Source organism: Clytia hemisphaerica, unplaced genomic scaffold (assembly GCF_902728285.1).
Source record: "Clytia hemisphaerica strain Z4C2 unplaced genomic scaffold, Clytia hemisphaerica genome assembly, whole genome shotgun sequence".
Classification (NCBI taxonomy): domain Eukaryota; kingdom Metazoa; phylum Cnidaria; class Hydrozoa; order Leptothecata; family Clytiidae; genus Clytia; species Clytia hemisphaerica.
The window spans coordinates 751,163-777,687 of record NW_027103595.1 but is presented as its reverse complement, the minus strand read 5'-3'; the positions used below and the strand labels follow the sequence as shown (position 1 = coordinate 777,687).

Sequence of the window (26,525 nt, the reverse complement as noted above, 5' to 3'; positions counted from 1 at the left end):
TTTAAAAAGACTTATCTAATTACTGAAAAAAAGAGAACAAACCCTATGTAGCCTTAAACAAGTCACTTACTACCACACCCCGGAAAAGTAATTTTGTGTTTGGTAACGCTGTACCGTCAAAGTCAAATGATCCCTAGTTTAGTCAGGTCCTAGAGAATTGAGTCATTAAAATGATAAATTTGAAAATTCTACATTACAAACACTAAGATAAAAAATAGAATAAAATTTAAAAACTTTATACTTTAATAATTATGTTTGATGTAAAATATTAGAATTCAAAAACATCATTAAAACCTTCAAACACCTCACATGGAGTTTCCCTTATCGGTTTACCCAGACCTGGTCTTATTTGATGGAAGTCTTTCATACTTGACCAATTATACACAATAATTACCGCCTTTTAACCCATGAAATGGTATTATTCCGTAACTTCAAATTTTCAAATATCTTTCGATTTCAAAAGTGCGTACACGCCCTGACTAAGAAAAAAAGGTAAATTTCGAAAGAGATTTTAAAGCCGGGCGGGATGAAAGCAGGGTGGTGTAGGTCTTGGCGCTCCAAGATCGATACCTACCGGTATAGGACCGGAAAAATCGAGCGATCTCATATTATGCCATTCAGGCTAGACATAATTGCTTATTCAAAATAGGATATTTCCTCTCCATAATGGCTCTCCCAACTAAATTACAAAACCTTACCATACCAAAGCTGAAAGAACTATAACAGGTTTTCTTATGCAAACTATTTTTTGTTTCCATAATGGCGAAAATGACGTAAGTTAGTGAACTTGAAAAAACTCCATAGTAGACATTGACAACCAAAGGGGCGCTTCGCTGAATATTCCAGAGCTCTCAACATTATCGAAAGCAAAATTTCCTCTGGGTAGTGAATTGAGAGAAGATTATTATGCACTACACATGGTTGATATTCATTGTATATTCGCTATAACCATTGTTATCCCAAGCCATAAATATCCAAAGAATTCAAAACCCAAAACCACGATCTACTACCAAATTCTTGTAGCACCATCGACGATTCTCCTCGTTGAAACATTATACTTGGATATGAGATTCCGAAAACTCTAAACACTTTTAGAGATACAGACTAGCAGCAAACACGATATCTCTTTTGATTCTCGTTATACCATCGGCGAATTTATTTTCAAGTTCAGTGCTACCGATGGCCTTTGCAGCCATACACATTTGTCGTAAGAGTTCGTCCAGACGTCGCATACAACGAATTACGCTCCCTAAGGACGAAAAAGGAAATACGTAAAGTTGTCCGGGAAAAATCAGTTCAGCCAATTTTTAGAGAACCTTGCCCTCTGTTTTTGCGCGAACATTTCAGAAAAAACTGATGAAGCAATTCCGCAAAATAAACCTATTTTTGGGCGGTTTTTGGCCCAAATTTGCCCAAACGGAGGGACGGACGAACGGGCATAGGTTAATCTAAAAGATCTCTGTGGTAGGTCCGAAAAACATATTTAAGTAAGTCATTGAAGTTTTTGTGGTAAAAAGGGTCTTTAATTTTGAATAAATTTACGCCGAAGTTTTCCATTTTCTTTCATTTTTTTAACTACAAAACGCCCATAATTTATGCTCTCAACACGGTAATGAAGACTATGTTCACACGTTACTGTTTCGTTTCACTCTGGTATAATTTTCGTTACGGATTGAGTGTGTTCATATTGGTTTCGGAACGTTTCGGAGCAAGAAAACAGAGCAGTTCCGTTCCGATGAAACCGCATCGACCTGTTTTGCTTTGTAACGTCTTCTTTTTTGACGTTTCGAATTTTGACGTTTCGAATTTTGACGTTTCGAATTTTGACGTTCACACTTGTTTCGGAACGGAACGGAACCGTAACGTCTGAACATGGTCGAAGACACAGGCGAATGAAGCCAAACAACCTGTGATAATAGTTGCCATTAGTAGTCGGTGGAGAAAACAAACTAAAGATTTTCTTAAAACCTCAACACGGAATCTTCAGTTTAGAGTGGGGATCAGCCCATGTTAGCGGGCAACGGTTCCGTTTGGCTCGGAAAAGAAATAATGAAGCCATTCTATTGGTTAGAAATGACGTAAAAACTGAATTTAATCAATAGAATGGCTTCACTTTTTTCTCGGAGCGAAACGGGACCAATGCGTTTGGCATGATCTTAGCCTTCACAATAATTCAGACATATGACTCTCTACCCTGCCTTTACTAATTGATAGTGTAGGCATAAAGTGGGCAAAGAATTGGCAATTAAAAATCTTAGCTTGGGAAAAATTGAAAGAAGACATTGCATTGATGTCAAAAGAGGGGAATGCATTGTCTCTAGATAACCAACTTTCTGCTTTAATACACAATTAGAATAGGCAGAGCGAAAAGTGGACCGTTTAAAACTAGATCTTACATACCTTCAAAGACGTCAGTCATTTTACATATATCAGCAAAAGTTGATCCAGTCGACCAGGCGAAGACGACGTCCATCATTTGAACTTTGAAAGACTCGACATATTCGTCAATATTAATCTCCATTTTGGCTTCTTCTGAGACTTTGGCGATCCGCCTTGCCGCTTCCTATTGGTTAAGAACATAGATATTTTATATATAACACTAGATAGAGCTTTTCCTTCCCTACTTGAAGCAAAATAATCCGCCATCTTGGACGAAGTGACGTCACAATTCAGCTTGCGAGATCTTTGAAGTTTTGAAGTAAATTGCAGTATCAAAAAACTTCAACAGCGAAAACCAGGGAGTCTACTGTGACCTACTTTCATCAAAGATGGCGCATTATTTTGCTGCCTTGTCTTGGAAAAGATACAGTATCTAGTGTTTTAAGATATCTATTGGTTAGAATAAATCGATTCAGAGACTTTGCTCGAATTATGAAAATAGACGCGTAGATATAATGCAAAATCAGTACAAACGTAAATCGAAAACATAAACTATTAGGACCACCATTTTTATACGATACAATATCATGCTACCTCGTTTCTTATTCCTTATAAGTTGTTATGTTCAGAAACTACGTTTTGCGAGCTTTTTCCGAAGGACAATGAGGCTTTCAAACCCCAATAACCCCTACATGCTGAATAACGAGTATCTCACTAAAAACCGGGATTTTTTATCTCGTTTTTTAGCGAGTTCCACTTTGACGATTTTCGAAGATAGAAGCCTGTCAAGTGTTTTGACGCAAATTCGATTTTTCCCTTCTGCGAGAGTTTCAAATGTTTAAAGTGACGTCAAAAAATCGAATGTTTGGAGCCCGAAAACCTGGGCTAAAAACATTCGAAAAAGTCGCAAAGTGAAATAGACGTCTAGTTTAGGCTACATGCTGAATGGACTTATACCTGAGGATTGATGTAATAAGAAAATTTTTATACTACAATTTTGAAGTACCTGCATTTGCCGTAGAGGACCAGCTAGTTCTTCTGACAGTTTCGGCATTTCTTCACCCTACAAAAAAAAGAGTTAAGCTGTCATGGATTATTGTTGAATCTCACTAAAACGAACTCTCCAGTTCGAGTTCGAAAATCTAATTCGTTCGAATTACAGAGAGATTCTAATTGCAGAAATCATTTTAGGAGTGTTTCTTTTTCACGTAGGCTGAGAATAAGTTCGAATTATAGGAAGTTTCGAGTAACAAAAGTTCGAGTTAGGTAGAGTTCGCTGCGTTTATGGTCTTTGGAGTAAATATGAAGCCCGCTCACTTCGAAAGGTAAACCGCACCTCCCCTGCTTTTAAATTTACCCAGTTACATTTTCTTTCCCAGCAAAAACCAGTCTGTGCCCGATATTTCTATACTACGGAGATTCCTGGATACAATACCATTTGGCTAGAGCACGTGTTGTCTTTGTATGTTTTTGATTATCATTTCAAACCAAAAGTACGCCATACACCTACCAACCCTTAGCGGCGCAGTCAGCTTTTGAGAAGAATACATAACATTCTATGCTTGACCGGCCTGTAGATTTTAGAACGTCATGAGTTTACAAGAAAAATTCCCGTACGGAAACCTCTGCAATGAAGTATGATTTATAAATAGCAACACTCTCTCATCGTCTCCCCTTCCTGACGAAAATTCCATCACAGTGGCCGGTTTGAAAAATCTCATGAAACGAGAAAAGACATAGACAACAGGCCATCTACGGCAATTAGCTGTAGATACTGGGTCTGTGTACAGACAAAAAATGCCGTGTATCGAAAAAAAATGTTCGTAGTAAATTCATTACCAGTAAACTTAAAACCCGACCATGCCATTCAGGGTTGATATGTGATATTAGATAAGCCAACAAAGATCAGGAAAATACTTTACCTTTTCTTGGAAGACGAAACAGCTCATGATGGCTGTAATTTGATCTGCAGTCAGGTCGTTGAAAACACCGTTAAAAATCATCTCAGTCAACAAGAGCTCGTCAGCACTATGTGAAAATAATACATTGATTTAAAGGCTTTAGTTTTACTTAAGTCTTCCCGTTTCATATCAGACACATATTTTATACCAGGCTGGTGTCTCCTATTGTTATATTGATTGTGTTCGAGTTTGTGCTGAGTAATAAAAAAATGTTTTTCTTTCCTTCTTTCTAACCAATATTGCTCCGCATCTGTGTCATTTCAATGTTAAAAAGCTTAAATTAATAATTTAAAATTGATGAGTAAGCACGATATCAGCTTAGTTCAAAACAAAACCTCTACAGAAAAAGAGCTAAGTTTGTAACCCCGGGGTCCTTTTGTGTAGTGAATTTATTTTCTTTACACGATTTTTAACGTTTTCGAGCACTTTCTGAAAGTAACTTTTTTATTCAATTGAGTATAACTTTTAATCTAATGAATCAAATTTAATAAATGACCCATCAAAATTTATCTTTCTTCTTTCCAATGAAATTGGAATGATTCTTTTAAAATTTTCAGAATTCGAGAAATTTAGTTTTAAAGAGAGAAATTTTATTGTGGCACACCCGGTAGGATAACTGCTCGCAGATTTCCCGATGAAAGTATGTCCAGTTTTAAAATCGAATTCATGATATTCACGACGTAATGTTTTCTACGGAAAGACCCCGGTTTTTGCCAGTAGTTGCAAATTTCATACAGCTTTTGTCTAGTTTAAATTTGCCACTACTAGCTAAAACCGGGGTATTTCCGTAGAAAACATTACGTCATGAATATCATGAATAGTCCACCGTGTTGTTTTTTGTTCACCTAAGACGTGTCAATTTCAAAACATTTGAATCACGCTTTTAACAACCAGAATGTCGGACTATTCATAAGTTAAAAATTGGTCAGAGAAATCCCTCAATCGAGGTAGTTTTAACCAATGTTTGGTATGAGAATTTGCCACCATTAAGGCTTGTCTCCACTTGCGCGCGCTACGATCGCACTTTTTGGCTTCAATCCTTTTTGCTTGGAAAAAAGATTACGTCATAAAAATGTAGCGCGCGCTCGAAAGAAAAGTTAACACATTTCAACTTTTTTCAACCGTTACGTCAGATCGCGCCAATGGAGTTGCTTCATTTTTCTTCTCACCAATAGCGTGGAAGCTTTGCTCGAAAAAGTGCGATTGAAGCGAGCGCAAGTGGAGACCGGCCTTTAATTCGTAAATAGTCTAAAGTCTAAAATACCTGCTAATCTCACAAGCAACACGACCTTTAAGTTCAATGACGTCACCGGGTGTAGCATATCCAAGTCTGTAAAAAAAATCAAAAAATTTATGGTTTGTCCAGGGGGGATCTGTGTACCAGAAGGTAGCATGTATCCTGGGGTGGGTGGGTGTTTGAGAAAAAAATTTGTCATGTACTACCTGTGTACTATAATTCATGATATGCACCACTGCAATGTCTTCTGACATTACATCACGGAGCCAATCGCTCATTGGTTGTAAGTGACGTAAAATCAGTCAATACGTCACTTTGAACCAATCAGCTATTGGGTGGAATGGAAGACATTGCAATGGTGCATATCATGAATTGGGGTGTTGCGTTCGAAATCGATTTTGATTTTTACTACCTGTGTACCAAAATAGGGGTTTTGGGTCCAAAATCGATGTTAACAGTATGGAAACAAAAAGGTTCAGAAATTATCTGCTAATATAGAAATGTAAAGTTGTTCTATTATAAATTGATCAAGCCAAGTTTGTCCAAGATCATTCTTCCAAACTTCTTGGAATGGATTGAAATCCTACCAGATCCCACTGAAATGAAGGTTTATCGAGTCAATGTAAACATTCGAACATTCGAATTCAAACATTCGAATTCGAACATTCGAACATCAGAGGTGCCAACTATCACCCATTGGGTGTGAGACTCATGCATTTCCACATGGTCTCACGCAATTTTTGAAAAGTTTGATTTCTCACGCATTTTGGATTTTTGAGAAAAATTCTCCTGTTTTTACGATTTTTGGAAAAAAGTTTTCCCGATTTCCCGATTTCCCGAGTTTCCGAAAAAAAAGTTTCCTCGATTTCCCGATTTTTGTAAAAATGTTTACCCTTCTGGCTTTCAAAATCGCCTAAAATGTAAACAGACTGTTGTTTTTCAAAAGTTCATAGATCTTCAAAATAGAAATTTTTCCCAACCGACCGACCGGCCGATCTCCCAAATCTAGACCCTATGTGACGGTAAACCAGCATTCGACATTCGATAAAGAATAAAACAAATGGTCTATAATTTTGATGGTCTAAGTAAATTATTTGCAATGCTTTTAGCAAGATCAGCAAGCAGCTTCATCTATGTATAGTTTAGCTTAAAAGAAAAATTCATAGCACCTTCTCAAGACTCTCTTTCGACATTTCAATTCGTCCATCTGTAAAATGGTTTTTGCTTTTTTTAGTTCTTTCTTCGCGTTCTTGATTTCTTGTTCCTTTGCAGTCTTTTGTTGACAAAGTGTGTATAAGTTTTGCATATCTTTATCTTTGTGTAGGGGGTGTGAGTATAACCTAAGAAAACAAATTAAAATTTGCAAAGACAACAGCTTGGTGATGATTTTGTGGCAAGGTTAAGACAAATTATCCAAAATAGCAGTCTTCTGTTTGCTAAAGCGTGTAAGCCGTGTTTAAGATTTGCATATCTTTATCTTTGTGTAGGGGATGCGAAAAGAAGAAGAAAATTTGCAAAGACAACAGCCTGGTAGGTATAAAGATTTTGTGACAAGGGATATTTGGTTTCGTCAGTCCGTCATCCTTAAAGTGCAAATACATAAACTCGATAACCCTTCTGGAGACGGAAGATTCCTAACCTAGACTTCAATTAAGCTAGTCTGTTTCACTCACTAGGATAAGTCGGATGCTTAGTTGTAATTGAATAACAGTATTCCAAGGCAAACTTAAAACCCGTAAATATGAAAAATCTTTAAAGCGCTGGAAACGCTACACTGCCTTAGCCGTATGTCTTAGCCTTGTGCATGCGGACTTAGCTAACTAGGCTGACAGATTCCCTGGACAATGAAACTGACCGTAGCTTGAAGGAAGAACATCCGGCTACGGTGCGGCTTCTCCAGGGTTTAGCCTCTTGCCGGGTCATACCAAATACTTCGTACTTAGTACGAAATGGTACTCGAAACCTCTCTGCTTGATGCTCAGCAAGAAGGATCGAGGGTAACTTGAGCAATCCAGGGACAGAGTGACGCCTTCCCCTATCTTCAGGTAGATAGATAGCCGTCGAAAATTAGCCAGTAGCGTAGACAAGAAGGGCGCAAAATTTTATGACATTGTACTTGTCTATAATTCATAATATAAAAAAGAGCATAAAAATTTGCTCTCTTACACAAATTTCGCGCCCCTCTAGTCTACGCTACTGTGAGCCTTCGGGTCGCCCCCGAATGCGGCCGCAAGACCAAGGCTACAGACTCAAGTATCACCTGTGTTCCAAGGCTTCTATTTTTCGGACAATTTTCTTCAATTCATCGTCCTTAATATTCATGTCTTCAATTGGATCAAGTAACGGAAGCCCGTCCGGAAAACGTTTTTGTGTTTCTTGTAGCGACTTGAATACGGTGTGACGGGAATCAGACGGGCGTAGATCTTTCGGTAGGTACAGACGTATACTGGATATAGCGTATAGCAATGTGGTTAAAACGGGAACAACCTGTAAAATATCAACAGGAGGAAGATGAAGAATTATGGTTGTCATGTTCAGCCACCAAAAACAACGTAAGACTTTAACTGCCGAATTACAAGCAATTTAATTCTTTAAGGGTCAAGTATCAAAAATCAGGAATAAAACCTAAAATACCTCAAATTTACCTTATTGATTTGATTTGAGCAGGAAAAAACAATTTGAGGCTTAAGGTTTGCTTTTCAAAAGGTAGCTGGTTCTTATACTGAAAAAGTAACTTTAATTAAAGATATTTACACACTTTACCTTTCAGCTGACGCAAGAGCCAAAAATGCAAAATTACTACCAGCATGGCTCTATTTTTTTAATTAAGCTACACATCTTGAATTTTTTTTAAAACCATCCCGCAAACACTGACCTGCATTTCTCCTTTTTCTCCAGGTTTACAGGGTACGGGCGCTTCACCACCAGCCAGCTTTTTGATGGTTTTTGAGCAATTAAGAAGGACTTCTACAACGTATAAAGGTTCATCTGTAGTTTTGGCACCAGTCTGTAAAAAGTTAGTTTGAGAAAAGGTTGATTAGTTTTCCCACCAGTCTATAGAAAATATTTATAAGTATCTTCTTTTTTGAGGACGGAGGGGTACTCGAAACGATTTGAAACAACCCGAGAGTGTTGACCCGCAAAATTGTGGATTTACCGTTGCCCTTAGCCAGTCAGCCAGCCAGGTTAAAAACAAATCAAAAGCTTACTTTTCTGTCGCAGAAAAACTAAGCTCGCTAAAATCTAAATTGAGATTATTTCGACTCATTGATATTCATATTGGAAGTTTATCATGGCTTTGCTCTCGAAAATTCACGTTTTTTTAAATAATCACATCAATGTCACTGGCCGAGTTTGAGACCACGTTCGTACGCAAAGGTTCCGTTTTGCTCCGATACTAAATGAAGCCATTCAATTGGTTAGAATAGACAAAATAATTGAATTTATCCCATAGAATGGCTTCATTCCGTTTCGGAGCGAAATGAAACCGCAGCGTGTGAACATGGTATGAATGAGGCTTATAAAGGCCGGTCTCCACTTTCTCGTGAAAATGAGCGAAAACTTTTTGTCAATCGTTTTTTGCCTGCAGAAATGATTACATCATTAAAAAAAGTTTCTAGCGAACCGTTACGTCAAATTTGCCCGATGGAATTGCTTCATTTTTCAACCGACCAATGACCTTACAAAAACGTCAAAAAGGTTTTCGCTCATGTCGCACGGAAGTGGAGAACGGCCATTATACTTTTATGGTTGTTAAAATGAATATACCTTTTGATTAGCTTTCTTTTGGAAGTTGACGATTGCTCCCCAACCATAGTCGTCATTCCCGTCTTTCACCTAGACAAAAAAAAAACAGAAGAGTGAAAAGGGTTAACAAGTCATTCGGAATCATTAAATATAAGAAGCTAACCATCTCCTTTGCAGAAAAAACACACATACATAAACTCTTATATACAGCCTCTTAAACTTAAACCTCTGTAACTCGATATCTCCTTAATTCGAACAAGTTTTCCCATCCGGTCAATTAACAACGCCTTATAAACCTTAAGGGCTACTTAGACTACACAATATATTGACGAACAATATTCGACAATATGGTTTGCGGACCGTAATGTACGAAGTAAACAACTGGTACTCTATTATAAAAAGGAATTTTCTTTCTGTAAACAATCCCCCTTTATTGTTGGAATATTGCAAATCGAGCTGACAATATATTGCGGACACCTTTTCAATATATTGTCGACATTCAGCAATATATCATCAATATATTGCCTGACAATATATTGTGTAGTGTATGTAGCCCTTTACTCAATAACGGGACATTTCTTTAACTTGAACAAATTTATGTTCCCCGTGCGGGTTCGAGTTATGGAGACTCCACTGTATATAAAATGGAATGGTGTATGTTCAGAAGGTTGAGCCAGGGGTATCATTGACGAATCTTTGCAAATTAACACAGTGAATGAAATTGAATGAAATTGTTAGAGTAGGCAGTTTCAATCTTTGCTTGGAAAAATTATTGAAAGAAGTCATTGAATTGACGTCAAAAGAGGGCAATGCATTCAGATGCATTGACTTTAGACAGTGAATTCCTTGCTCATATTAATTCACAATTAGAACACGCGGTCGTCTAAACCAAGGCTAACAAATAAACTCACATGAACCAGTCGACCAGGCTGAAGATAAGGTAGCAAATATCTTGGTTGATGTATGAATTGTAATAATTCTTCACTGAGTTTCTGTAACTGTTGACGAATCTTATAGTAACCCATTGCATTCTCTTCGTTCGGGATATCTATCATGTCGTATTGAAACTCTAGTTTTTTTATATCTGGAAAAAAAAGTTGTTGAAAATCTTATCATGGCTACTGAGCGCAAGGTCGTAGTTTATACCAAAAACTTTTTACTTAGTACAAAAATGGTACTTAATGATAATACCAATCAGAGAGATTGGTAACCAGCAGTTAAAGAGAAGGATCAAGGGTATGCGGAGAAATCCAGGGAGAAAGAGCGTGACTTCCCCTACCTTCGGGTAGATAGCTAGCGAAAAAGGCCTTGGTTGTCTTCGACTGCAGTTGCAGACTTACTTGGAATTGACAGAACGATAGCGATGGTTAATACAAGGTTTTTCGTCTGAGACGGCAAATGGATCTCAAACAGCAAATTAGCACGCTTTCTTGAAATTTTGGTGAATTATACAGAATTTTGAGACAAAAAAGTCTCGTTATATACTGGACTGAGACGGAAATCCGTTTAAGACAAAAGAACTTTAATCACTAAGTAAAGTATACAATCTTACTGTCCAACATCTCTGGCATGGCACTGTAATTTTGGAATTGGTAGAATGATTTCTCCAGCATGTATTCAGGGTTGATCTCTTCCAAACGTAACAAGTTCAATACCATGTTGTAAGTGAGACGGAAAGCACTGTTCAACGGGTCTGATGTCCCCTGGGAAAAATGAGTAAATAAGTGCAGTTGACGCTCTCTAATTCGATCATCAAGGGGATTAGATTTTCATCGAATAAGGGAGCTTATCGAATAAGGGAGCGTCGTTTATAAGAGTTTCTTGTTGACGGGAACTTTAAATTTCATCGAATAAGGGAGCTTATCGAATAAGGGAGCGTCATTTACGAGAGTTTCTTGTTGACGGCGACTTTAAATTCCATCGAATAAGGGAGCCTATCGAATAGTAAAACGTCGAATTAGAGAGCGTCAACTGAATGTACATTCGGTTGCTACCGGATGAGACTGGAGCAAGGAAGCACCTTTCATATTTTAGCCTGTCCAACCCTATTAAAGTAGCCTGCCTAAAACTCACTCATGCAGAGCCATTACATTTAGTTTGGAGATGTAAAGGGCGAGAGAGGTTAGTTATTCGTAATAGCTTGGTCGAAAGAAATATATCGTTAGACTTTTATTTTGACCAATCAATTTCAGTATTCTAACCTTTTGATAGGCTAATGAAAGTTCAGATTCGAATACTCTGAAGGCTGTAATTTTCATTAAAAATAATAATTGTTTTGATTGAACACACTTCAAATAGCCCTAGTTACGTTCGGGCTATTTTCAATGAACCTAGGGGCTATTAATCCCAAATCATCTTCCAAACTATGCTATTATTGTGAAAATACACTACCTTAAGTAAACTCTTTCCAACTTCTGGCTCCAACTTCTCATCAACGATCATAATGACAATACCTCGCTCGTCAAGACCACGACGGCCCGCGCGACCGCTCATCTGAATATACTCACCACCAGTTATCTAATGAAAAAGATCGAAAGAAACTTGTCTTAACAGGTTGCAATGTAACTGAGAAAATTAGTTCCAATCACTGGCCTTTATACCCTGGACCAAGATATATCCTCTACTGGATTGTTTAAAAACTGACACCATAACACAGCACTACTCGATGGTGGTCAATTGTATTAATGAAATTTTCCCAATAATTTTTTTTACCCGCATTGGGTAGTGCTACCATTAGGGTACATCTTTTAAAAAACTTTGATCAAAGATTTTGCTTGGCCGGGATCAAGAAACTAAGTCTAGGGCTTATAAAGGTCAGTGGTTTCGACATGCCTTTAAAATTTTGAAAAGCAGTTTAGTCGATTGAAATTATTTAGTTAGTTATCGCTAAAAAGAAGAGCGTTTTATTTTCCATATCCTGATGATACACTTTTTTATAAGCAAATCCAAATTTTTTTGAAATCTTCGGATGTTGACTTCCTAAGAAATTGGTTGTTTTAAAAGTCCGTAAAGCCTGAAAATGATGGCCTTAAACTTGCTCTTAATATTTTGGCCATCGAAGCATTGTGTTCTTATACATCATGATACGCACCACTGCAATCACTTCACGAAAATATGCAACATTTCATGCACCACTGCAATGACTTCACGAAATTATGCAACTTATCCACCCAATACGTCACTTTTTCTATTGTTTAAGTGACGTATTGGGTTGAACATTTTAGAAATTCTCAGAAGACTCTCCACTGGTGCATATCATGAATAGGTACAGTTGGTTCTTATAAAAAACGTGTAATTAAATCTTTTTTGGGACGAAAAAGCAGAAACACAGCATAAAATTCGTAAACTAAACAAACTTATCTGTAATCTTTGCCATCGAATTTCCAGGCACTTGTAAAAAATCTCAACTTTTTGAGTTTTAAGCCTTAAAATGTTCATATTAAAAAGTTCTTATTTTCACACCATTTTGTGAGTATTTTGTCAAAAAAGCCTCAAAATGTTCTTAACTTGTTCTCAATATTATGGAAGTCGAAGCCTCGTATTCTTATTAAGTAAATAAAAGAAGAAAACGGAGTAAAGGGCTACCTGTACTTAGGCTACACAATATATTGACGAGCAATATTCGATAGTATAGTTTTCGAACTGTAATGTACGTAGTAAACAACAGGCACTCTATTATAAAAAGGAATTTTCTTTCTGTAAACAATCCCCCATTATTGTTGGAATATTGCAAATCGAGCTTGCAATATATTGAACACACCTTTTCCATATATTGCCTGTGAATATAGTGTGTAGTGTATGTAGCCCTCAAAAACATACATAATATATCATAAACAATACTAACCCATCTGTAATCTTTGCCATCGAATTTCCTGGCACTTGTAAAAACGACAGTCCTAGCCGGCATGTTCAATCCAAGAGCAAAAGTCTCAGTAGCAAACAGTGCTTTGATCAATCCTTCAGAAAACAAGATTTCGATCACTTCTTTTAAAATGGGTAGCAAGCCGCCATGATGGATTCCGATGCCTCGTTTGAGTAACGGTAACACGTGTTCTACTTGGGGTAGCTTTTTGTCTTCGTCCGATAGACAGTCAGTAGCGTTTCGGAAAACTTCTTCGACCAACTTCTTTTCGTCAGCTGTAGGTTAAAAATAACAGTGGTCAAACCAAGGTTTTTCGTCCGACACAGAAAATGGTTTTTACAAAGCAAATTAGCACATATTTTTGAAATTTTGGTGAATTATGAAGAATTTTGAACGGAAAAGCCTCTTTAAATACACTTTATAACGGGAATCCACCTCAGACGGAGGAACTTTTATCATTTTTAACAGTTTTTAAAACAATTGCTGTATATGTGAATGTGAAGGAACAAGTAGAAATAGAATAACAGTTAATACTCTCTTTATTCGTTCGACGTTCTACTTCTTGATCCGCACTCCATTATTCGATATGATTTGAAGGCACCATCAACAAGAAACTCTCATAAATGACACTGTAATATACCCTTTCATACATAAACTCGCTATTTATATCACAAGGCCACCTACCTGTATTGAAATCCAGTTTTGACATTTGTAAGGCATACCCTTCACACTCTTTTTTACTAAAACTGAAAATGATGACAGGCGCGTAATTCCTCTCCATAATCATCTTTACGATCTTGTAAACGTTCGAGCCCGATTGCGCTGAAAATTAAAAAGGAAATGGAACTGTTCATTTAGAGATTCTTCAGACCACAGACGAAAATAACGTCGACGCAGCAAATATTTATTCCTTTGCGGCCGAAACCCATCTTATTATTGTGTAATTATAAATTTATGCATCTGTGTAACTAAAATCTGCACAATTATAAAAATATGAGGCCCTCTTTTATCTTTCATTTTTATTTTATTTAGTACTTTTAACACTTGCTTTCTTTTCCTCGAGGTAAGATCTCTGATCTTCACCATATATACCATTGTAAAAGATTTATTTAATCACTAATAACACATTACGAACACAGATTATCTCATTCCTTTACAGACCTCGATAACTGCCTACAGACCCCCGTTGTTTTTAAGTCGACTAGTCTGCCGTGTTGTTTTTTATTTTACGCTACGTCAGATCAGATTTTCGAACGTTCGAATTTTAAAACATTCGAATCCCGTGGTTTACGGCCAGGACTAGTCGATTTTAAAATTGGACAAAATTCCCTTGTTAAAGGAGGCCTGATCCAGTTAGGAAGTACCGTTGTTTTGCATAAGATTCCATTGCCACTTTTCTAGCGGAAAAAGAGACTCCTGGTAGTTGAAAAATGAGCTACGGAATATTAGATAGTTAAATAAATACATAAGATTCTCCGTACCTTTGGATAAAAACCCGTTTCAATCTCATGAAGGTTATCCCAGAAGAAATAGCGGAAAGATCCCGGAAAAGGCAGTGGAATCTTAGTGCGGAATATGGAATCTTAACCCAAACGACGTCATTACTAAGTACATACCTTTTGAGGCGCCTCCTTTCTTTGTTTTTCCTTGAGCATTGCCTTCGACAGATGAAGAATCCATAAGCACACTCATTGCTTTGTTGAAGTTTTCTTCTCGGAATTCACTCTGAAAGTGATGAAAGATTTCAGGTTTGACAAGGGATATCTGTCATTTTTTTAGCGAAATTCATTTTCATTTCTGGGAATTTTATCCAGACAAAATCAATTTATTCTTTATTTTTGGTTGATTAATAGGATCGACTCTTTTAAAGCAAGTTAAGAAAAACATCCAACGTTGAAACAGTTATAATGAGAGTTGAATAAATTCTTATTTCGAACCCAGAGTTTCATGTTTCTTCCATGAGAGGTTAAGACGAAAAACATCTCAAACTATCACTATCTCAAACTTACTAACACTTCTTCTTTTTAATTAAATAATTAATTAAATAGCCTAGTAAACTGAATTCAGAAACTCAGACACATATATACATACATAAGGCGAACCATGGCTTGGCAGCAGGTTTTAGGTGCCCCTAAGAATTCAGGTGACCCCTAAGATTTAGGTAACCCCTGGTTGCCAAATATTTTAGGTGACCCCTAAGCCAATGACACGTCAAATTTTTTCGAAAATCCTTTTCAAACAATCAAATAAATACAACAGTTAGTTTAGCTTATTGCTAAATAGAATAAATGTCCGAAGAAATAAGAGATAAGAAGCTAAGTACTGAAGGTTTATGCCAGATTATCAAGGTTTTGTAACTCAGGGTGCAAATCCCTTGCCAGATTTTTTATCTAAGTAAATGCAACAGGATTAAAGAATTTTTACAGATCAGAGCCGTAAGAAGCATTTTCATATTAGGGGGGCTGAAGTTTCGTGACACCGCGAGGGCCAACCATGGTTTGGCGCGAGGAGGGGAATTTTGAAAATTTGAGCGCTAGATTGCTTGAAAATGCACTCAAAACATACACTTATAAGACAATTATGACAAATTAAAAAAGAAAAACTTTGCATTTTGCAAAATAACCATTTTTGAAAAAATTATTGGGGGCATACCCCCCTTGCCTCCCCCCCCTCAGGCCAGGGGGGGTTCCAGCCATGGCGAACCCGAAAAATATTTTTGTTTCCGGTCCACCGGGTGACAAAAAAAACACTCACCTGGCCGACCGCGAAATTATTTTTTTGGCTAAATTTCGATTTTTTAAAGCACTTGTAGAAATTAAAAGGATGTTCTTTTTTGTGCCTTAAAACTGCAGTAATTTGACACTGCTAATAGAAATGTAAATTTTCACCTGGCCGGTGGACCGGAAACAAAAATATTTTTTAGGTCAGTCTAAGTAATGGGCAAAGACCTTCATTCGGGCTTTAAACTCAGTGGCAAAGACCCTCCAAGGAGAGAAACGCCCTTAAACTCAAGATCACATTTGTAAGACCAAAAAAGACAAACCTTTTCATCGACGACAAGATGTAAGCCATCTCCACCAGAAGGATAAATATAATGTTGAAGAGGTGTCGGACGAAAATCAGTATACACTACATGACACGGCTTAAAAGGTAAAAAAAAACAAAATTTTAGAATGGTCTTAAACGAAAGACCTTAAACCCACTTAAAAAGTAAAAAAACATAAGTATACTGAATATTAGTCTAGCAAGCTAGACATCATCAAAACTCTGATCAAAGATGTCGGATATACTGTACCTTAGTCCAAGGTTATATAAGGCTCAGTGAGGCTGTACTTAAAAAACTCTTGGTTTGCCGTCACCCGACCTTAGATTTTGGAGGTGGGTCGGTCAGTCAGAGAATTTATTTTATTTTGGTCATTCATGGAATTTTTGCCTACATTTTGTAATTTTTGAAGAAAAAAAATTCTCTTCATCGAAATAGCAATAAAAGTTTTTAGGTCGGCAAGTTTAGAAAAGAGTCTGCCAGCTGACCAGAGCTGACGGCAAACCAACATTTTTTAAGTCCAGCATGATAATACCTGACTATGGATATATGCAATCCATTCAGCAAACTGTCGTGCGTTGTGAATGGTGGCAGACAAGAACACATGTCTGACATTGTCAGGAAGTAGAATGATGGTTTCTTCCCATACCACACCACGCTCTGTGAAAATGAAAAAAAAAATATTAATATAAAACAAGGTAGACTCATAATTGAAACACTTATCATCCATAAATCTTTAAAGCCTGAAGGGTTAGATATAGTGCTTTGGCTGGTTAAGTAGGAAATCGCATCTAGTCCTTTGAGTTTTACAGAATTCTGTGTTATCACCATTATCACCAAGTCTTATGATTATACCATATATAAACAACGTTATATGGGTACCTTTATCTCTCATGTAATGAATTTCGTCGAAAACAACCCACGCAACTTCTCTCATTATCTAAAGGGTAAACATGAAAATCATGCAAGTTATGCTATCACAATCTTGAGGTAATGAAGAGTATCTATTTCATGAAACACAGTGTAGCAATTAGATAGCTCTTTATTTATTGACATTTTGGTCAAATATCTTGAGCACTTTGTGATTATTTTTATTTCACTGAACAAGTAAGTTTATGCATTACTTGCACCCTTCCATATCGTCCCTCACATGACTTAAGGTTTAATCTCAAAATTAATACCTTATGAAATTTAGAGTTTTACTGTGGTGGTCATCTTTGAGATTGAGATTGCCCTTTTTTCATGTAGAGGAATAGTCGATGTTTTCATATGACAAAAAGGCCAATCTCAAAGGCAGAACAGGATTGCAAGATTTCCAATTTTCCAAGAAACTTATTTTGAGATTGAACCTTTAGTCATGTGAGGGACGATATATACCCCTAATTTTCTGAGGATGTGACCCATGAACAAATCCTAGAATTTAGGATTTCAACTGCAATTCAGTTCTAAATAAAGAACATCTATCACAAAATGAAAATAATAGTTTAATACTGAGGTGGAATTTGAAGTTTTACAGCCAATAAATGCAATTCTTGTCAGAATCTTTAAGAAAAATCAAACTCACCTCTGAACCTCTGTACAACATACTTCGTAAAATCTATAAACAAAATGACACATTATCAAAATTACACAATTTAATAAATTAGAAAATTCATGAGACATTATCAAAATCAAATAATTCAATAAAATTACGAAACTTCAGGGGAGGGGGGGGGTCAGTACTAGGATCTCAGACATATATGAGTTCTGAAAGGGTCTTCGAGAATTCTCTTCATGCTACCAACCCCATTTTAGAGAAGTGGTCTTATAGAACTCATATACTAAAATTTTTTGGGGACATTCAATTTTCAAATCAATTTTGTTCCATTGTCCCAGGGACAAAAGTGAGAGAAATTTTGTCCCATAATACAAAAATCAGTTATTTCTCTTGTGGTTCATACTCCTTTTTTCTCCTCTCTTTTTTATTTATTTTTTGTTAATCACTTATTTGCGCCTTCTTTTTACCGTCATAAAAATAATCTTAATAACCTTTTTACAAATACGTGGCGACAAGCAAATGTTATTAAAAGTGTTATCGGTTTCACTTGAGGCGGAACCACAAGAAAGCGTTCCAGGTTGGTGGGATGGAGCAGCATGTCAACATTGTTTAGTGGCAATGTCTAATTTTCGATCCCAAAAAAATTAGTACCTGATTTTACATTTGGGATGGAGGTGGGTATATCACTCATTTCAAGTTAGTAAAAAAAGTATATAAGGGGTTGGTGCGTTGGTGATACTTTAGACAAATTTTTCTGAAAACCAGGGTTAGTTCCCTATCTATATGGGTTAGTACCCTGCAGCTGTTCTCCTCCCTGTTCCAATAGATTATGATTCAAACTGTAAAAGTTTTCAAGGATATCAAATTACCTCTGTAGTCATAATAATAACACTGGCGTTTGGATTGATTGTGACATCACCGGTCATTAGACCTACATCTTGAAATTCTTCATACATTTCTCTGTACTTCTGGTTACTCAAAGCCTAAAATACAAGAGATACTTAAAATAAAAATCAGGTCATTTTTCATGCCCTTTTAGCATCTAGTTATATCGGACGCTGGCCCCTTCTAAATTACTGAATATTTGGTCAAAAAAGCCTTTTTAGTAGAAAAACAATAGAAAAAGTGCCCTTTTTGGACACCAACAGATGCTGCCCTGCCTTTCTTATATTATGGCTTGAAAATAAACTTTATTTTTGTAGGTCCTTGCATTCTTGGATAGAATTTTTTCAAAAATTTCTTGTTTTGTAGAAGGTAAATTTTTTCTCACATTGTTAACCATCTCATAAAGGAAATTAGGGCAAGCACCAGATGAGAATTTGGTAGCTACCATACCTTAATAGGAGTAGTGTAAATAACTCTTTGTCCTTTTTGAAGTGACATTGCAATAGCATACCTAAAAAGAAAAAGAAGTTATGCAATTCACAATGAAAACTTTTTCTCTAGTTGGTTTTTATTTTATAGGAATTTATATGATGAATTCCTATTTTAAAAAGCAGCAAAAAAGTATATTTTTATGTCATTTCATTTAGGAGTAAGGCGAGACCAATTTAATTTATTGTTTTACAGGCCAAGCTACCCAAAAAAGAGGGTCGGTTGGTTGAAAAAAAAAATAAAAGTAGAATTTCACATATAAAATCCCCTAAAAAGGCAGCAAAAAGTACTACCGGGTGCACCAAAAAAAAGTATACAGTTTGGTCGAGATATTGTGAGCTTCAGGATTAAAATTACTTGTTCATTCTTTTTTAATCGTATAGAGGATGCTCTAACTTGAATTTTAAGCCCTCATACATTAGGTTTGAAAAAGTAGTTCGAAAGTTATTTAAAAATGTCGAATTTCAAAATATCATCAAAAAACCTTCTTTACACATAAAAATACCAAGATGCAACTGTGTTCATCAAAACTTGTTACAGAATTTCAAAATATGGTAAAACAAGCTATTCCGATGGGGGATAATATTTTTGGAAAAGCTGAAAAAAGGTTTTGGAAATCTCCAAGAGAGGTTTTGGATTTATGTGTGTGCTATGTAAGAAAACTTTTGAAAACATAGATCCCCATTCCTCGACAAGTTGCTCAAAGAACTTGGACCTGCATTGAGTTTGCTCGTGTTGGAAATGTCCATGACGTGCAAAGAGAAAGGAGAAACTGTTGGTGAAATATAAATAAGAAAAAAAAAGAATAAAAAAAAACAATAAAAATTTTGTCTTATTTATTGCTTGATTGCTGTTTATAGTGATTTTTTGAAATTTCGACAAAGAAAAAAGTCAGTATCTTTTAAATAACTTTTGAACTACTTTTTCAAATTTAATTCAAATTTTCACAATTTAATTTAATGTATGATAGCTCAAAATTCGAGTTAGAGCATCCTCTATACGACTAAAAAAGAATGAACAAGTAATTTTATTTCCTGAAGCTCACAATATCTCGACAAACCTGTATACTTTTTTTGGTGTACCCAGTACATATTGACAAAAATACAAAATTGAAAATAAAAAGACACAAAAAGGTCGAATTCATGGATAAAGTGGAAAATTGAACATAAAACTCTCAAAACCTTTTTTTTACACCAAAATTTTGAATATTTGGAAGTCTGTAAAGCAATGTAAATAAAAATGTACTACCAAAATCAATTTTATTTTTATTTTGATTTTTGGAATTTTAGGGTCGGTTGGCTCCTTAAAACAACAAATTGGTAAAAACCAAGCTGAACTTGCTCAAACTGGTAGTGGTAAGGTAATATACTATCAATCAGATATAGCTAATGACTTAAAACTCCCTGATCAGACAGAAAAACATTTTTATTGACCAAACAAACTATCTTACTCTGCAATAACAGTCTTTCCAGCTGAAGTGTGAGCTGATACAAGAACTGACTGTTGGTTGTCTAAACATTTGATGGCTTCTTGTTGAAAAGGATCCAAAATGAAAGGGTAAGTCTAAAAAAAATGAACGAAAATAATCAAAATTAGGGCATCTTAAAAGAATTGAATATAGTTTTTGAAAAATCATTGTAGAAAACAAAAACTGTGCTCAACCAGGCTCAACACTCTTTAGGGATGTTATAGATAGAATATATAGGAAACGTACGCTCTAAGGTGTTTAATAAACGCCCCCTCTCCCCCTTTATTAATTTTTTGATTTTTTCCAAACCCTAGGACCTTATTAGGACCCCCCCTGTTTATCAATTTTTAAAACTTTTGAAATATTTTCAATTGTCAAAGGGAAACTCTATTATCTATTTTTTTGCTCTAAATTTTGGATTTTATTCTGGCCTACATTTGGAAGAAGTACACAATTTCCCCAGTTTATTAGGCACCTGAGAGTAATCAACGACTTAATAAATAGACGGACAATTTTTTTCCAATTGAATTTTCCTTTATTTCTTCGGTTAAAATCACGGCTAAGTTTCCTTTTGATGTCCTCGATGTCTCCAACTTTCTTTCAATGATAATGACCGACTAGATGCAGAGTGCTTTTTCTTAAAAAAGTCTCCCTGACAGTGAACTGAAGTAATTGAATAGCTGTTTTTATACATCCAGTTAAAAGACATAACACAGATGGATTTTGCCGATTTTTTGAAAACAATAGATTAAATGAAGTTGGTAGTCTATTTATTTGTAAGTCGTTGGAGTAATGTACAAATTCAAATAGTAGTATTGATAAACAAAAGGAATAGTGGAATTGTTTGTGTATATAAAATAAAAATATTTTTCATGATGGTTTAATAATCTAATTGATTTGTCTTTTTTTACAAGACATCTGTTAGCTAGAAACAAAATAATTCATCTCATTTGTACTGAATGCGACAAGTTAATGTATGCTGTACTTATTCAATAAACCGTCACTGATGTGACATAAAAAAGTTATACCTTTGCAGGCTTCTCTGGCTTGAATGTTAATGGTTGATACTCACAATCTCCTGGAATGGCAACCTGGTGAAGCAAGATTTTTTTCAACATTTTTAATCAAAATTTTACATCCAAAGGATTGAAAGTAGGCCATATTCTAGAAAGACGAGACAATGCCAACTGGTGGCAAAAAGGACATTTATATAATTTGTGATACATGACAAAAATGGCTGTTCTTATCACAAGAGGGGAAATGCCTGTTTTCTGTTTCTAACTGTATAATTTGCATGAAAGTGTACTAGACACTAAAGAGGAATTAGAATTATTTGGAAGGGGAAATCTAAAAAAAAAGAAGGTAAAAAAATTTAAATATTTTCACCTCGTGTGTGCAAGATTCAGCCGTCTCCAGATGTTTGATTTGAATTTTGGGCATCTCTAGAGAGCTAAAATAAACAGGTTCCCCATTGTATTAGAGTAATCTACTTTTTTTTTGTAAGGGGTTATCCTGCTGCATTGCAGCGAAAATATATTCAATTCAACACATAATTAAAAATATTAATGTAAACTAAACAAAAATATCTTAATCCAATTAAAAGATATTTCCCTGGGCAAATAATTTAAACCCATTTCAACCATGCTGTTTTATTTTTAACCTGCAATTCTGTCAAGTAATTTGCCAAAAATACTTGCTTAGCAAATACTGTCAACTGCTCTAACTTGGGACTACCGCCAACTACTCTAACTTGGGATGATTGGTCGAAACATGGGACTGGTTGATATCTGGCCTGTATTTTCACTTACTCTTAAATCTCTTTGACAACAAATTTGTACGTGTTTCACTACAGATTTTTTTCATATTTTGATTTAAAAGCCTACTTGGTGCGAAAGAGAAATCATTCATTTTTTAATACGCCATTCATTAAATCAAATCAAATCAAATCGAATGACTTTGGAGGTTCAGTAAAATGGTAGCGGAATTACAGTCCCATGTTTTGTCAGATAGTCCCAAGTTAGAGCAGTTGATGGTATCTGACAAAACATGGGACGGCAATTCGGCCATCATTTTACCGTACCTCCAAAGTCATATGATTTGAGTTAATGAATGGGGTATTAAAAATACATGATTTCATGCACTGAGTAGTCTTTTAAATCGAAATATGAAAAAAATCGACTAGTTTGAAACACAGTTTCAGGTTTCAGGTTACAGGTTCAGGTTACAGGTTAAATCTTTTTGATGGAAAGTTCAAAAATAAAATATCCCAACGTGTAGAGTGGAGCTTTGTGGTTTCAGCAATATATTTTAAATCATTCTATAATTGTTAGTAGTCATTGAATTATCATACAAAGTAAAATATCTGTTTTTATTTTGAAACGTGTTCAATTTACTGACTTAATATTCATTTTACAGATGGTGCGTTTTGTTTTCTAGTTTCTATTCAAAACCAATGGAGAGAAAAGATAACATAATCTAATTACACAACTTTTGAATATGAAAATGAAATAGCCACCTGAGCCATCAATCAGTCTAAGCTTAAACTCCTATATCAGGATTAGAAACTAGGCTAGTCCAGTTAGGAACATTTGTTGAGTTCCTGTATGCGACCGTGATCTAAAAAATCATAACAACACTCATTAAAAAATGACGTTCGTGTCTTTTCGCACTTTTTTTAGCCTAGACGATGTAGCAAACATAGTAAATATAAGCACACTGTGCTTTTAATTGGCTGAAATTTTTTTTTTGCGTCGGAAAAACTTTTTCAAACTTTCAGCAATGATTGACCAAACTGTTACAGTGAAAATTATCCAGCGCATTTTTTATCTTCTTAATCTTCTTAATCTTCAATGAAGCACTCAAAGTTTACTGAATTTAAGCACAAAAGATATTCTTATAGTTATTGATATTCACTAAAACACCATTCGTTGTGCGCTGCGGTGGAGTGTATGACGTAACTCGCGCGGTAACAAACTTGCCTTTTGTTGGAAGATCATATTGGGCATTTTGGTATTACCACCCTCGAAGCTAGCGGGCGCCCCTCAATTCCGCAACTCTTTCCACCATTTCAGATGGCCATAACAATAGATCCAAAAGGGCGCCATAATCTTGGAAGATAATTTGTTTTGGTCTACAGCTTTGGGAAGTAGCAATGTTTTTGGTTGTTTTTGATGGAAAATAGTAAGAAACTTAAGTTTACAAGTGGCATTTAGTTTTTGCTGGCTTATAGGATGGCAGGATCCTGGATGGTTTCCCTAACTGTAGTCTTACCTCTTTTATCTTTCCTTTTACAACAATACAATGCTGACAAGTTGACACAACACATGTGTACATGTACATTTGAAAAGTCATCCCTGAGAGAAGTTTATATTATATCGAAATCTGCAACAAAAAACGAAAATGGTCCTTCTAATAATTGCTTCCCAGCGCTCCTTTGCAGCTGTTTATCAAATTTCCACCAATGAGGTTGTGGCATTTCAAACGGCCCTTCTTTTTGGTACTCGTGGCCTCTCAGTGCCTTGCATGACGAGTGGCTGTAAAATCCCACCCTTCTATATTTGTTTCAATCCATGATCAGTGGCTTAGGTTTTTTCTCCTCTTCAATTTACTAAAGAAAGCGGGAATTTGATGCGAGAGTTAGATTGTCAACAAAGTGCCGTAAAAAAATCATTGAATAAAAGAAGAACTTAAAATCTTAAATATTTTCATTTTGAAGAATAGGTGCAAAAAAGTGAAACATAGAAAAGTTTCATTTTTCATTGCATTAATCGAAATGGGGGATTTGGATCTATGTTTAGTTTTTTGCACAAACCCCTGTAACTATGGGCGAGCACCCCGTTGTTAAGATATTGACTTGAAATCGAAAATGAAAAACCACTCAAAACGAAAGTAAAATCGGCCTGTACTCGAAATCCCGTAATCTTGATATAAAAGTTTAAGTCTATACTGGCCATCAACTTGATTATTCGAATTTTCTGCATACGTGTGCAAAATGTGAAACCTAGCTATTTCTTTATTTAATTGGAGGCTGTTTGATTGATGTCCTTTTAACCATGCAATTTCGTTTTGATGTTGATCCGCTTCTTCCTTTTTCATTGATTGTAAACCTTGTGTAGCCTTTTCAACGGCTCTGCATATATTCACTGCTTTCTAGAGAGTAAGTTTTTCTTCAGCTAGTAACTTTTTTCGAACAATATCACTTTGAATACCAGCGACGATCCTGTCTCTTAACAAACCAGGATAGCATGTATCGCAATAATTGCAGTTCCTGCTCAAGAGTTTCACTTCGGTTAAGAAGTCATCAAACGATTCGCCTTCTTCTTGTTTTCTTGAATTAAAAACATGTCGTTCTAAAGTTTCGTTTACTAATCCTTTAGCAAATTCTTTCATTTTTGTCATAATCGTGTCTGAACTTTTCTTCTCTTCTTCACTCAGGCTCATTGATTCATAAATGTTTCTTGTTTCTTCGGTAAACGTATATCGAAGCATAGCTGCTTGATATTCTGCTGGTTTTCTGTTTAGCTCAGTTAGCAGGACATAGTCTTGCCATTTCTCCTGCCAGGCCTGAAATGCAGCGAATCTGTCCACCGACAGGTCTAATCTCGGCGGTTTTATAGCTTTTTCTGCCATTTCAAATGTTGATTATGATGATATTTTCAGATTGTCTTTTCATTCCACTCTTGTTGATCCTACTCGCAGCGCCATGTTTGATTCTAAGATAACATATTAAAGTAACGGCGCCGACTATAATATACAAAGCCGACCTTACGGTACCGACTATAATATAGACTAGGATCCTAACAGAGGCCATCTTTTAAAAACTTTCAAGTCTTCCTATTATAAGCTGAACATTCTATATTTTTATAAAAAAGATACACAATTCTCTCTGCTCGAACGTCGTAGTCTTATAAAAAGTATATCCAGTCGAGAGACATCAACAACAACAATGGGAAAATAAAATAAGCAATAAAGGCAAATATCTGTTAAAAGAAAAATAACTCACAATGAGTATTTATAATAATCTTTCTCTTTTATCACCCACAAGAGGTATACCAGAAATATATACAGAAGAATATACATGTTAGAAAGAAACTTTAGCATACACGGAAAAGAGAAAAATAAATAAGAATTTTTTTTATCTGGTCTGCAAGCTTCAAGTTGAAATGATATATCTGGTCTAGCAATTATTCCGTTTTAACTTGTAACCCGAACAGGTAACCTGAAACCTGAAACCTGAACCTGCGTTTTGAACTAGCCGGAAAAAAATCCATATTATATAGTGGAACACACACGAGTGTCTTGAAAAGAAGAAGAACAAATTAATGGCAAAACGATGATGGAGCATTTGACGTCACTCGCGCGGTGAGTTACACACTCTTATTTGATAATCCCATCTGGCGATAGGTGTTTAGGCGGTGGGCGTTCTCTAATTCTCCAAAAAGTTTTAAAAGTTATTGAAGATGAAAAAAAAAATCTACTCACCTAAACTCATCAATTTGAACTCTTTGGGTTTTCTTTTTCACTATTTCTCCTTCAACAGTATCATCTTTTTCTTCCTTTTCTTCAACCTTTTTACGTTTTGAGGTGTCATTTTGTTGTTCTTCATTCTCAACTTCATCCAGAGTTCTTTTTTTCTGTTTTTCTGTGACAATTTCCTCTTCATCAACTACTTCTGATTTGCTCTCTTCGAAAACAGCGAAAAGGTCATCCATTTTGAACACAACCTATTGAAAATAATGTAAAAGAATATATTGATGACCCAAATTTAAACAATAAAACGTCAAGGATAATGCCAGAATATTTTAAAAAATAAAACCGATTTTTCTTTCCGCGCACGAGAAAATCCGCCATTTTATTCTTACCTAAGGAGTTTATTTCCTAGCGATTCTTATAGGGCGTTCAAAGGGTTTCTTCTAAT

General features: G+C 35.7%; 1 protein-coding gene across 2 annotated transcripts; it reads right to left on the bottom strand.

Annotated features, from left to right (window-relative positions):
* Nucleotides 1–114: 114 nt before the first annotated feature.
* On the bottom strand, nucleotides 115–26,329 carry LOC136801614 (exosome RNA helicase MTR4-like). 2 transcript variants are annotated; one of them, XR_010845882.1, is made up of 26 exons: nucleotides 26,090–26,329; nucleotides 21,995–22,058; nucleotides 21,637–21,699; nucleotides 20,591–20,703; nucleotides 19,102–19,162; nucleotides 18,636–18,749; nucleotides 17,794–17,826; nucleotides 17,112–17,169; nucleotides 16,765–16,889; nucleotides 16,230–16,328; nucleotides 14,803–14,911; nucleotides 13,871–14,008; nucleotides 13,169–13,461; nucleotides 11,716–11,841; nucleotides 10,877–11,027; nucleotides 10,236–10,408; nucleotides 9,346–9,414; nucleotides 8,453–8,584; nucleotides 7,838–8,064; nucleotides 6,747–6,917; nucleotides 5,605–5,670; nucleotides 4,302–4,407; nucleotides 3,386–3,442; nucleotides 2,401–2,563; nucleotides 916–1,249; nucleotides 115–786 (listed from the first exon to the last, which is right to left on the bottom strand). XR_010845882.1 is itself a non-coding variant. In XM_067058255.1 (25 exons), exons 1-25 carry the CDS (start codon nucleotides 26,317–26,319, stop codon nucleotides 1,092–1,094), a joined length of 3,099 nt encoding a protein of 1,032 aa, XP_066914356.1. In that variant the 5' UTR covers nucleotides 26,320–26,329; the 3' UTR covers nucleotides 124–1,091. The 2 variants fall into 2 exon arrangements, 1 of the variants encoding a protein (XP_066914356.1); XM_067058255.1 differs by having other exon boundaries at nucleotides 124–1,249.
* Nucleotides 26,330–26,525: the final 196 nt, after the last annotated feature.